The sequence below is a fragment of the Thermobia domestica genome, chromosome 8, assembly GCF_964235325.1.
Source record: "Thermobia domestica chromosome 8, izTheDome1.hap1.1, whole genome shotgun sequence".
NCBI lineage: Eukaryota > Metazoa > Arthropoda > Insecta > Zygentoma > Lepismatidae > Thermobia > Thermobia domestica.
The window spans coordinates 93,627,810-93,641,784 of record NC_137461.1 but is presented as its reverse complement, the minus strand read 5'-3'; the positions used below and the strand labels follow the sequence as shown (position 1 = coordinate 93,641,784).

The window sequence follows — 13,975 nt, the reverse complement described above, 5'->3', positions numbered from 1 at the left end:
GAGTATTTGCAAATGAGACGTGTTGCCGCTAAGTTTGTTCCTTGCCGGCTCACACAGATTCAAAGAAACATTCTTCTGAATTTGAGCAAGAATTTGAAAAGTCACAGATTGAATGTAACCCAGACTTTTTGACTAAGGTGATTACGGTGATGAGAGTTGGTGTTACTGATATGACCCCGAAACCAAACAAGGGTCTAACCAGTGGAAGGCCTTGGACTCATCCCGAAGCAAAAAAGCAAGACAACTGAGGTCGAATGTTAAGACAATGATAATTTTTTTAATGTTCGTGGAATTGTGCACCGGGAATTTGCCCCCTCTGGTCTGATTGTTAACCAGCACTTTTAATTGGAAGTTTTAAGACGGAGAAGGATGTTCCGAGGAAACACCCGGAACTCTGGCAGTCAGGGTGCCTGGTTCCTTCACCATGAGAACTCCCGCACATATGGCCTTGTTTGTGAACCGCTATTTGGACTCCCAGAAGTGGGCTACCGTTCCTCACACTCCGCATCCGCTAGACCCAGCCCCATGCGAGTTTTTTCTCCTCCCAGTAATGAAGAGAAATCTACAAGGGTAGCGGGAAGAGAGGGTGTGGAAGATGTAAGAAGAGCTTCGCGGAGGGTACTGGGCGATATGAAGGTTTAAGAGTTCCAGAGTTACTTTAAGCAGTGGGGAAACAAGGCTGGAGAAATGCATCGCATCTAATGGAGAGTACCTGGAAGGAAACTGAAATAATTTTGTAAAATAATAATATTTTATTTAGAACAAAAGTCCGTTTTTTTTTTTTGTATCCACCCCTCGTATTGTACACGATCTACAGATCTCATTCGATCGAGATCAAATTTGACATGCAGGTAGACTGGAGTTGCGTAGTCCTTTCCTGTGTAGACTTTTGTTTTCAAATTGTTCGTCATCTTAGTTGGGATTTGGACTTAGATTTTTGTAATAAAAAAAATAAAAAAAATGTACTGGATTCAATCAAGGTAATCCCACACATCTCAGGGTCTTCTCCATCATATTACCTTGCTTCAAACTGAGCTGGATTCCAAGACTACTCAACAGAGGGTCGTGGTGGTTGAGTAGTAGAGAGCTCACCTCTGTCGCGTGGTATCCCTGATTCGATCCCAGCTCCCACCCACTTCACCATTATCATCCATCTCGTCATCATAGTCTCCCTTATGGGGCGTTTACACTTGGTCGATTTAGTCGCACGGCTAAATCGACTCGCTGCATGTGCGACTAAATCGAAGCAACTAGGCCGAATGAGATCGATGGATGTGTTCAATTGTTTTAACCGAAATTGAATGCTGCTTGTCGACTCGCTCTCCTCTGGTCGATTCGAAATCGACTGGCAGTTTTAAAGATGTCCAAGCAAAAAGTAATTGGTACAATTTGCGGTGTTATAGCAGAAAAAAAATATAATCGACCACAGAAAATAGAACGTCTTTCAATTCATTTGCTAGTCGATTAGTCGCTTTCGATCAACAAGCGATTAAGTTGAAGTCCTGTTTACACGGTCGATTTTGAAAGTGACGTCAATTCAACTGAATCGAACGCAAATCGACTAAGTGTAAACGCCCCATTAGCTTCGATGGATTATCGTGGGACGTTGAACTAAACACATACTCATATACTAGAGACCTGCACGGGCCGGGCTGGGGTGGGCCGACTCTATTATTTGTTTGGGCCGGGCCGATACTGATTTCTCTTCAGGTCGGGCCGGGCTGGGGCCGATTAATTGCAATTCTTTAATAATTATTGGCATTCGATAAACGATAATTAGAATAAAGGCAAACGTTGAAGAAGTGTGCCCGTGAAAAATGTTACAAAATGAAACCGATAATTTATCGGGCCTGGGCCGAAAATCTCCAAAACTTTTCGGGCCCGGGCTGGGCCGGGCCTACGTGCATTTGGGCTGGATTGGGCTCGGGCCGAAACCATCATATACACAGGTTCCAGTATCCAATGACAAATTTGTAACCCGGGAAACGAGAATCGCTCCGTCATTCCAATGATTAGCTCTATTGCATGTACAGTATTACTGGTATCCTATTATACTTCTAGATACCCGTGTTAAACTTGACTTTCTAATATTGACATTCAACGCACAAAAACTCAGCCAGGAATACATTTATATAGTTGCCTTAAGGCATAAAGGATAAAATCAAACCACGTAGCCTTCATCTTTATTTACGTTTCACCTCAGGTCACAAAGTACCGTTAGCTCTTCTGCAGCAGTCGACGGTAAGGTAGTTTTCTTTATGATAGAGTGTTGTTTACTTCAGTCGAACATTTGTTACCGTTCTTTTAAGTGGAAATCACCGATTAATTTTATAAATTTGTATTCAAATCAATAGCTGGTTATTCGTTTCGTTAAGGTAGGTATCATGCTTTATAATAATAATTTTTATATTTGCGAATTAATTTATACATTTCAAATAAACATATTTATAATCGTAGTAATTATTTTTATTAAAATAAAAATTCCGAAACTATTGTAATGTCAGCAAGAGATTCTGTTGTAAGTTATTGACAAGTTTTCATTACCTTCTCGGAAACGTTTATACTGTGTAAATATACTGTATATTATCCTCTTATTTCCGGTCCGGGAATTTGGTTGACACGAGTGTAAATTCTGTTGATTCTCGTAAATTCCTGCCCTCCTCTCTTCTCATTGCTGATAAATAGCTTTCTTGTACCCACAACGGGAGATTCATCCTATTTCATGGAAAATGTTTGGTAATCAATAGAATTAAATGAAAAGTAATTAGTTACTATTCAGTTCTTTATATACTGCCAATTGTTGCATCCTTCTGTATCCTATAGGTTAAAATCGTGTCTAATTGAAATGTCTAGTTGTTTACATGTAATTTTTTTTGTTTTTGTAGTTTGCCCATTAACCAGTCCAAACTTCATAACTTATTTTTATGCAGTTATTCAAGGGCTTCATTATACATAACATAGAGCGTGCCGAGCCCGCTGGCCGGACTCGGACCTACAAAGCAAATATCACTTCGGGCCCGGGACGGGCTCGGGTAGTAAATTTTGAAGTATACAACTATATTTCTCGGTCCTTTTCGGGCCTAACTTTGTAAATATACTGTACAACGATATTTATTGGACCGTTCTTTCTGGAGAACTTTTAAAGCACAACCTCAAAATTAAATCTCTAATTGTTATAAATAAAAATACAATTTTGCGTTAATTATGAAGTTTCTGTAATTCGGGTTCATTTGATTATCACACGAGCGCGGATTTAAATGCTAAAACATATTTCGGACTCGGGTCGGGCCACACATTATAAGTTCACGGGGCGAGCCGGGCTAAAAATTCCGGCCCATGCAGACGTCTAACACAGCAAACACACAAGTAGCGACATCTATTAGCGTGACTGACGCAGAAACATTAGCAGTTTACTATAAGGAATTCTCATTATCCTTTTTTTTTTTTTTAGCCAACCTTACAAATTTCTTAAGTAAAGTTGTATAACATTCCGGGATAGAGTGACACACAGACTCTGACATGTTTCCCCTTTATAATTAGAATACTTCAACTTTTACACTATTAGTTGACTGTTTGGAATCTAAGCGCAATCATGGCTAGCTTATAATTATCTTGAAAGTCTAGTAGTGTCGATGATAATGACTCATTAAAATTATTCAGTAAAGGCCTATGTACACCATTCGAGTTTTATAGTATAGATTACTTACGAAAAGCAGTTCAGCTTGATTTCGCTCTAATTCCCTATAGCAAGAAAATAGTGGATTTTCATGTGTATTCAACAGTTTGCGCACTTTATTGTTTATCGCAGCAAATTTGTGTATGTATTGAGTCTGCATCGTGAGGCAATTGGCGAACCTTGAAGTAGGAAGAGACGAACCAGTCTATAGGCGACTATTTAATGAAGTCGCATCACTAAAAACCAGACTTTTATCGCAACACATTAGGGGAAGATAATCAACTAATGTACCAATACTTGTGTCCAAATAAAAATGCTATTTATAAGGTGGTCACCTATCAAGACTTGTCAAAATCTGTCAAAAGTCTGCCCCTCCACCCAGCAGACAATTTTTAACTCCGCCCATGGTTTTAGCAGCGATAAAATTCTCATTTTTACCGATGGGATTTACCTCAAGAGCCACCACTGCGGTAAATTCTGATTGTGTGAAAGGTAGCAATAACGGCGATGGCATTTGAGTGCTTACCGGTATGTGGCCGGCCACAGCCCTTGGTGTAGCAATAAAGAGTTGAGTTTAAAAGGATCTGGAGTTGTGTGTATATAATGGGTCAGCAGTTGCGTGCTTGCTAAGTAATTGTTATTTCCAGTTTTATTCTGGTTTAATTAGTTGTTACTTTTTCTCGTTTGCTCTTTCTCAATTGATAACGTGAATCGATCTTGTCAATTAGTCAAGTGGCGTGTCAAAATTCTTACCACAATACAATGAGATAATCCTGTACAGTTACAGCTCTCCTCAACGGTTAGCCTTGATTCTGGATTCGATTTCAGGTGGAAACACTCGGTCTGAAATGTGTAAAAGTCTTTTCACGCTATCCATCATGAGTGAGGTTTTCCTGGGTTGTTCTTCATTCACACCAAGCAAATGCAGGGATGGTACTTAACATAAAGGATCCAGACAGCTTCCTTCGTTTTCTACTTCCCCGAGTAGTGTGATCTCCGAGGGACGTTATCTCTCATACATGACCGGCTAAAATGGCCATAGATGTCGAAAGCCCGGAAATGTAATTCCTAATGGTTAGCCTTCTGTCCTCTATGATCAGAGTCTCAACAGGAGCTGTGTTTTTTGAGGTGGTTGCACAAAATAAGCTTGGCAGAACTTCAGTTGACCCTCGCTCCTTCCCGTAAATTCCGCATCCACTTTCATCTAGTACAGTTAGCAAAAGCAGTTCCCCACAAACATCCTTCCATTGGCGATGATCATCGATCCTTTTTTGCAACATGTAGGCAAAATCTTTGTTAGGTATTTCTGTGGTGAAATCCGCCATTTCAGGTCAGTATCACAGATGAACTTACAGAAACACTTTCACAGATGAATATACTAAACAGAAAGAAGCTTAAAATTTTGCACAGTTAAGCTTCAGAGTATAAAGTTAATTCAGGTATAATTATATTTTTTACTCTTATTAGATTTTGAAGTATGGAAACGAAACGGCACGTGTACTTCTGGTACGCACCCCACACTTTGATTTATCACTTTTTTTTTTTTTTTTAAGTATCCGTGTCGTTTCGTTTTTGTCGATGTTACGTGCTACTTTCGTTTCTTTTTCTGGGCTTGGGTATTTCAAACTTCATTATCGATAGTAGAACGCGGCAGTAGTAAGACCAAGCTAACAAGCGTGTTTCTTCGTCATGAACGACTTTCTATAGCTGAAACAAACATACTTGTCGCGTTTCGAACAAATTTATTGTAAAATGGCATTCGTCCAAAACGAAAGGGAGAGTTAACTTCCTACGATAATGTACCGAGACTAAAGGAGAGGGTGAATATGATGGAATAATGAAAGAGGGAGGAACAGGGGAACCCCGAGAAAACCTACGCACATGGGGCTCACGCGCCAGAGGTGAGCGCTCTACTACTGAGCCATTACGACCCTCCCATTTAGCGTAGATAAAGGATAGCATTCATGCCTCGTAATGATATCGTTCCAATCCCCAGAGGTCATCCTGTTAAATTCCTTCCGAAATGTTTCAAATTCCTACTTTTCATGTTTATAATACGTAGTAAAATGACTTAAGGTATCTAGAGCACTGGCGGGAATAACGCTTGATATTTATCTTAAGGTGTCGTCTAGTGTTCAAATTTTCCATTTATCCAGTGGGAAAGCAGAGGTGTGTGTACCATAAATATCCCCTTCGAGGAGCATAGAAATTGCGTCTCCGTTTGGCATGCATATAATTTCCGTTCCATATTTTCGTCTTTGTTAAACATGATTTTGATTTGAAGGAAAACAAATTGATTAAGGCATTTCCTATTTGCCATCATGAAGAGATAAATTACAATACGAATTAGATTCCTTTCCTTCATTAGTGCAAACTTGTCTATGTATCCTCAAGTTTCGTTCTTTTCTTCGTTCTCTAAGTGGTTTTACAATATCATGTAATGTTTGGTCTGTAAATCATCTTAAACAAGTTAAAGAAAGAAAAAAAAATCAGTTTTAACTGCTGAACATGAGTCATGAAGACAATGAAAACTGAAATTACTTATGTGGCAATGGGCATAAAACACCATAATCATATTGCTTCCGAATTTGAAATAATATTTACAGTACAAGTTGAAATCAACACCTACTTTATATATATATATATATATATATATATATATATATATATATATATATATATATATATATATATATATATATATATATAAGCGAAGTTGCTGTCCAGCAATATCACAGTTGTTGATTTCGATCAGAATTCTATATTAGTTTTTAAATGCCCGTTGTTGATTCCTCAATACATACAATACATGTGCCTAGAAGCTGATTGAATTTTGAATGGGAATCTTGCGACATTGAAGTTTTGTTTTGCTTTCATGTGAAGAGAAGGGATTTCTTAATGATTTCTCAGTTCCTTATCAGACAGTTAATCCGAGCTCCGGCCATAGTTTTATCTCGACTTTGAGTCTCTTAACTTCAATTTAGAAAAACGAATTCTTTACCCAGCCGATTCATTGATATAAAACTTCCTTTGAGACTTTTTAAATCAAGGGTTTGTTCGTGAAAGTTTATTTTACGATTTTGTAGTCTCTTGTTGGTTGGTTAGTTGATTTAGTGTCCCTTTCAGCACAGAGGCTATATGAGATGTACTCTTGCAGTTTAACGTGGGATCCGAACCACATGAGCTTCCACCGGGAATTAAACTTATCTTTTCCGGGGTGCGCTAACTATATAGCCACGAGAGAGCTCCAGTCTCTTCTGAGTTCGATTAATTGAAATGAGAACTTTGTTTCAGAATTCCAACAAACTTAGGATGTACAACAGCTATCCTGCATTGCTCCTTATATATGGCGTAGCGTGCGGGTCTTTGGTGCGGGATATCTGGGTTGGGTTTCCGGTAAGAGCTCAAGTGGTGTGGATTCCACGTTAAGCTGTAGGTTCACGTCTTATATAGCTTCAGTGCTAAAAGGGACGCTAAACTCCAAACCAACCAAATACTTTGTGTCTTAGCATTATAGCAAGATTATCACATGTGGAACAGAAATCTCTTATGTCTGTTTCGTCTACCTTTGTTGCTTGAAGATAATTTCATTTGTGCTGAGAAGTTGAATAATTTCTTTTCTTTTCTTTCTTGTTCAACTCATTGGCGGTCCAGGCATATGTCTTATTTGACCTAACCTACATACATTTTGAAATATAAAATTCTATGTTAGTCGATGGGAGCAGTTAGTAAACAAACGCAATTACATTCCAGAAGCAGTTTTTATGTATGCAATACAATGAAATATAGTAATCACCACGAAAGTCTAAAATAAAATAATGGGTGTACCAATTGATTTAGATCTGTAGTTGTATGTTCAAAGTATTCTTGGAAATGATTTAAGAACGTATCCACGAAACTCACCTATAGTTGGTACGCAAGAAGAAGGCGATTGATGTGGTAGTGATCCCAAGATGGTGCCCGCAGACAACCCTAACATCGTATGTAGGATGTTAACGAAAAACACACACACAGTACTCATCTTAATAGGATATGTAACTACCTAATAGTGGTGAATACGAGAACCATTTTTTTTTCAGAACCGGTTCGGTTTTCTTTCAAAAACCGGTTTCAGTGGAAAAACCTAGAAACCAGTTTTCGGCTTTTATAAAAACGATTTTGCCAATCCCTACCCGAGCAGCCACACAGACAACTTTTATAGGTTGGTAGCCGGCCATACAGATACTAAATGTTTTCCATAGAGTATAGTATCTCACATTCGATGTAGATGTTGGAGTAGTTTGGCGATGATCATTATCGAAGCTCATTTGGCGGTTAAGCGCTGTTCCACACCTGCTTAGTACGGCGTAGGTATGAAGAACTAGTGGTCCACGGTAGATGACAAAAATAAAAGTTACCAAATAGAATGAAGGCTTTAATTTCATTAGCATTAGTAAGCTGAGCTCTGGGTATCTGCTTTTATATGATAGTTAAATGAGGCTTTAATTTCCATAGTTCTGTAAATGATATATTATAAAATTGATTGTTTTCTGACAAGGGCCTTAATCTGCTGATGTTCATTCCATACTACAAATTTTCTGGTCTGTTTTAAATGATTGTATAATCAAGGTGACCAGAACTTTTACTTTAAAAAACGGGACGCATACGAATCGGCAACGGGGGGTGGGGGGTGACTTCCACATTGCATTTTGGGACTCAGCGGTGTTTTCAATTTACAAAATACACAAGTAAGAATAATAACAAGGCGTTTCTAACTTAAGTACTACCCAACAATACTTTTAACTACTTCAACACTTAGAATTCCCTCTCAATACCCACTTGAACCACAGAATACTCAATTCTCATTTGAATATTCAGAAGTTCTAGGCACAGCTGAACCTTCCCAATGCAGGGGAGGGGGACCGACTTCTGGGGGGCGGTGGGTTGCCATACTGCTACTTTTAAGGGCTCCAAACTTTGGAATGAGATTTATTTATATACATAAATTTAAAAAGTTTCCTCTTCTGGGGGGACGATCGCCCCCTTCTGGATCGCCCCCTCCCAATGAGTGTTGGTACGGAAGAGTGTAGAATTAGCATTGACCATTTATATTTTGAATAATAATTACGGGACACCTGGGTAATGTTTGCTTAAAAACGGGACATTTAGGCGTCCCGTTTGTGAAAAACGGGACAGCGGTTGAAAATAAAGGACTGTCCCGGCTAAAACGGGACGTCTGGTCACCTTGTGTATAATGGTTTTAACATAGTGCTGTAGGTTTGCAAATGAGCTGTTAACAGCACTAAAAATAGTTATTATTATTGTTAATAATAATAATAATAATTTAGGATATTTATTTCTTCACATATCATATTTTAAAACTATTTGGAAACAAAATTCCCACTTTTAGATGACAAAGAAAAGGTTATATTCTTTTAAAAAGGATTTCTCAGATTCAGTTGTACGTACTGAATAATGCATTGCAAGGTAGCCTATTATGAAAACATAAATACAGTTAATGAAAATCAACGTTGTTCACTGTCTATGTGAACACATTTTTGTTTCAAAACGTGCACCCATTTTTGTTTCAAAACGTGTGTGTCAAAGTGACTTCCATTTTCTATTACAGCGTGTTTACATATGCCATGGTTTAGCAACTTTATTTCTGCTTAACTAAAATAATATTGATTGTGAACTACATTATATTGATTATAGAGTAACACAGTTGATAACCAATATAGTGATATGCATATTTTATTTACTTTAGGAAGTGGAAGATATATCTGATGGATGCGGAGCAAAGTTTAATGCCGTGATAGTTTCACCAAAATTTGAAGGCAAACCTTTGCTACAGCGTCACAGGTAATTTTCATTGATGTCTTGTATTTTATACTCGTCTTCAAGTCAGGTAGAAACAAGTCAAATTGAACTAGTGATACTAGGGCTTGTTTTACAAAAGGTATTTTTAGTCTTGTAATACTACTGTAAAACTGTATTAAAAAATCGCATTGAGAAAGAGAATATTTCGTTACTTGTAGATTAGTTAATCGATAAACAGTTCCACCAGTTAATCGATTAACAGCTATTATTATTATTATTATTATTATTATTATTATTATTATTATTATTTTATCTTTGCAGCAGTTTCATTAACACTTTCTTATAATCCAGAATATGATGAATCTACATTCGTATTAGTTAGGACATCAATACATATCCATACGTAAAAATTTACTTTACGATTGTGAATTCAGAAAATTTCTTTTATAAACCAGAAAATCTTGCACAAATAGTCGCCATGAAAATGGTGGTACTCACTTGTAGAGTTTTCTTAATCAATAATTTTAAAATGGAAACTACTGTTCGAGTAAATATTTCTCAGACTTAAAGAGGTCATGTTTTCTTCTCCAGGCTACAGCAAACCTCTGAAATTGGACCTCCCCAATAGGGTGGAGCGAAAAAATCAGATTTTCAAGTATCGAATTCTAATAGGACTCAAAAATTGCGTATTCGTGTGCTAATTAATAGAAAAATAACGAAAAAGTTACACTTCGGATCTTATGTTTGCGCAATCGGCCTAAAGTTAAAAAAAAAAAAAAAAAAAAAAAAAGACAAAAATCACCAAAATTTACCTTCACGTTAGAAATTTACAGATTACTTTTTTCATTTCTATAGCGTTCAAGTACTTTATTTTAGTTGTATGAAATCATAGTTGTTAATAATTCGTTAATGTAATTTTATAATTTTATTTTCATGTTTTTGCAGCTCTTCTCAGCTTTTTTTTTTTTTTTTTTTTTTTTTTTTTTTTTTTTTCAATAATGAAATGGCCCAGAACTCACCACGAGGAGGTGGCTGCACTTCGAGTTCCACTCACACCCTACCAACTATCCTACCAATTAGGGTGTGCTAAATTATGTTGATTTAGTCAAGGACGTTGTCTTAAATTCAGATTTTTTAAATACAATTTTGGCATTCCAAGTCTTGAGAGCACAATTGTTCTAATGTAGCCATCTCTGGTTTCTGGTCGGCACACTTTTCCTGCAGACTCTGTGACAAGTTTGACACATCTTTCAACTTCCTGAGTATGTCATGGAAAATTTAAGAAGTCAAACTCATGAGCAGATTTGTTATGCATAAGTGATAAGAGTTTTCGAGCACTCGAGGGGGCGACAGTTTACATTTTCTCCAATCTCTCAGCTCAATGTAGTCCGTGAAATCAAAATTTATTGGAGGTACCATAAAAGTTCTAACAGAGCAATTCAGGCAGGGCAGTGTGCTCTAAATGTACTGTAGCTATAAGAGATCTTTGATCTCTAAGCCACTCCCCATGGCTGACATGTGCAAACCGGGTTTTAGAGTTGTACGTTTCTCAAACAAATCCAACAAACAAACTTAAAGTGCTTGTAAACTACATTATAAAGACATATGTTCCTGTCTGGTTCAACATAAAGAGAAATTAGTCAGTGAAATATGGACTTAAACTTATTTTGAAGGTAGTTCCAAGGAGTGTAGGACAAAATCCAAGTGGATAAAATCCAAGAGGACAAAATCCAAGCTAAATTCTGGTAAGGCGGACAAAATTCAAGCGGATAAAATCCAAGGAGCAGTATCATGTGCGTAGGTGTGGTATGTGCCTGTGAACACCCTAATTAAATTGTATGTTTGTTTCTTCAATTGTAATTCATTCTAAAGTTTTATCTGTAATTCTTCAATTTATTGAAATAATATTTCATTTACATTTAAAGAACTGAAAATCCAATAAAATATTTAAGATTGACACAGTAAGAGTGCAGATGAGCTTTAATTACTCATAAAATAGTCTGGTCACTGCTAGGACATGTCCAGGTGAATCTAATTTAGGATGATCAGAAATATTTTGACTAAAAAGAGTATACTCACATAAATTAACCAGAAAATAAAAGCACTGGCTAATATCAGAGATAACAAATAACAGCAAAGCAGCCCAGTCGTAAAAAGAGTACACTACTTACTTAATTCTATTATATTTATTGAGAATTAAAGTAAAAATAAAATTAAAAAGATATAATTTAGATATAAAAAATACTTCTCTCAAAGTATCTACTTCAGTTACAATTGTCAAAATAACCAATAATATATACATTTTCATTTAGTTTGTCTAGACACATTTTCACATTTCGATTTTCTAGATAACACTTTTACATTATTTAATTCACACACATTATTACATTATTAAAAATACACACTTCATATTTCATAATTATTTGTTTCGAAATATACATAAAACACTACCAACAAACAAATCAAGACTTCTGTATGCCACCTCATAAGAATTGAATTAAAATACTCCAATGATTGGTCTCTCAATAATATGCTGAGGTCTTAAATGTATTATACTGTATATATATTGAGAAGAAAATACATACTTTTATAATGTATTTGTACACACACAATATTTTTACATACTTTCATATGGATGGATAAGTAATTAAAGCTCATCTGCACTCTTACTGTGACATTCTTACATGTTTTATTGGATTTTCAGTTCTTTAAAAGTAAATGAAATGTTATTTTGATAAATTGAAGAATTACAGATAAAACTTTAGAATGCATGACAATTGAAGAAAGAAACAAACATACAATTTAATTAGGGTGTTCACAGGAACATATCACAGCTGTGAACATGATACTGTTCCTTGGATTTTATCCGCTTGGATTTTGTCCGCCTTGTCAGAATTTAGCTTAGATTTTGTCCTCTTGGATTTTACCCGCTTGGATTTTGTCCGCGCCCCAGTTCCAAGAGCGAGACATTTGCCATACAAGACTTAAAAAAATAATCGATCCTGTGATTGAAAGAAACGCGTTCTTCTGTCATCCAGAGAACATATTGTTGGCTATGATAGCGGATGAGAGTCAACACGTTCGAGAGTTGAGTTACAGAAGAGTGCTAGAGGCAAGAAATCAAGATCAGAAGGGGAAATATGTTAGAACTTTTAATGGCATCTTGAATAAATTTTGATGCCACCAATTATAGTAAGCAGAGGAATTGGAGAAAATGTAAGCTGTCGCCCCCTCCAGTGCTCGAAGGCTTGACAACAGAAACTGTCGTATCACTTGTGCATGACAAATCTACTGGGGGTGGAACTCGAAGTGCAGCCACCTCCTCGTGGTGAGTTTTGGGCCATTTCATTGAAAATAAAATGTTGAGACGAGCAGCAAAATCATGAAAATAAAATGTATAAAATCACTCACATTAACGAATTATTAACAGACATGACCTCACACATAAAATAAAATACTTGGACGCTATAGAATTGAAAAAAGTAATCTGTATATTTCTTGCGTGAAGGTAAATGTTGGTGCTTTTTATGATTTTTTTTTTCAAACTGCGAGAGAACCTCGGGAAGCGAGAGAACCCCCAGAAAACCCAATCACGCGGTGTTTGCCTACCAAAAAGGCTACTTTGCGGGAACTGGGATCGAACCAGGAATCCACTCCAAAGGTGAGCCACTACGGCTCCACCTCCAGTGTCATGTGCACAATAGAACATTAATGTTTAAGTGGTATTTTAAGTAGGAATACGGTTTTAAATACAGATACGAAATTTAATAAAATCCAATTTTGCCCAATAAAACCCAATTTTACTCAATAAAACAATCTGGGCCTCTTTCTTTTTTTAATCTGGGCTTTTCACAACCCTAATTGTCACGTGTATGATTTAACTAAAATTGCTGAAAAATCTATTATTAAATGAAATGTGTAATTAATTATTTCACACGTGCGAGAAAAATATTACTACGTGTGGGGAACTAATTCTAATGCTGCAGACATACAGCATTCATTGTTGAAAGAGATAAAACAAAAAGATGTTGTGTGTATGCACATTCAAGAGCTAGTCATAATTTTAATGTAAGGTTGAAGAATATAATGGAAATTTACTACCCTGGTATCTACATTATATGGGAGACCTTCCACGTCCGTTAGTTACCGTGTAGTCCACTTAGAAACAAAAACTTTATTAGATATTCTTAATATTCGATCCGGAGGTCGTTTGTGCTTTTCATCATCAAATTATTGTATATCAAAACATTAAATTAAATATTTGACCGTTCTTTGGATTACTACAATATTAAGTTAATATCGACACTAGTAGTACAATAATATAATTATTAGACTACATGTATAATGAAAAAGATCATCTACGAAAAGAATTGCCACTCTAGAGCCTACTGTTTTGGATGTGTGTTACCCATAAATAATTCACTGTGTGTACAGTCCTTCTTATTTGCGTCTTTTAGTCATTTCTAATATCAATTCGTTCTTTATATTACGTCTTTAGCA

The 13,975-nt window shown here is 36.4% G+C and overlaps 1 protein-coding gene across 1 annotated transcript in view; it reads left to right on the top strand.

Moving 5' to 3' along the window:
- The window catches only part of LOC145693082 (bolA-like protein 2), a 60,528-nt gene that overhangs the window by 45,976 nt on the left and 577 nt on the right, over positions 1–13,975 (top strand). Inside the window, exon 2 of the mRNA XM_081768765.1 lies at positions 9,423–9,517. Coding sequence (XP_081624891.1) covers positions 9,423–9,517 — 95 coding nt within the window. The remainder of the gene's footprint in view (positions 1–9,422; positions 9,518–13,975) is intronic.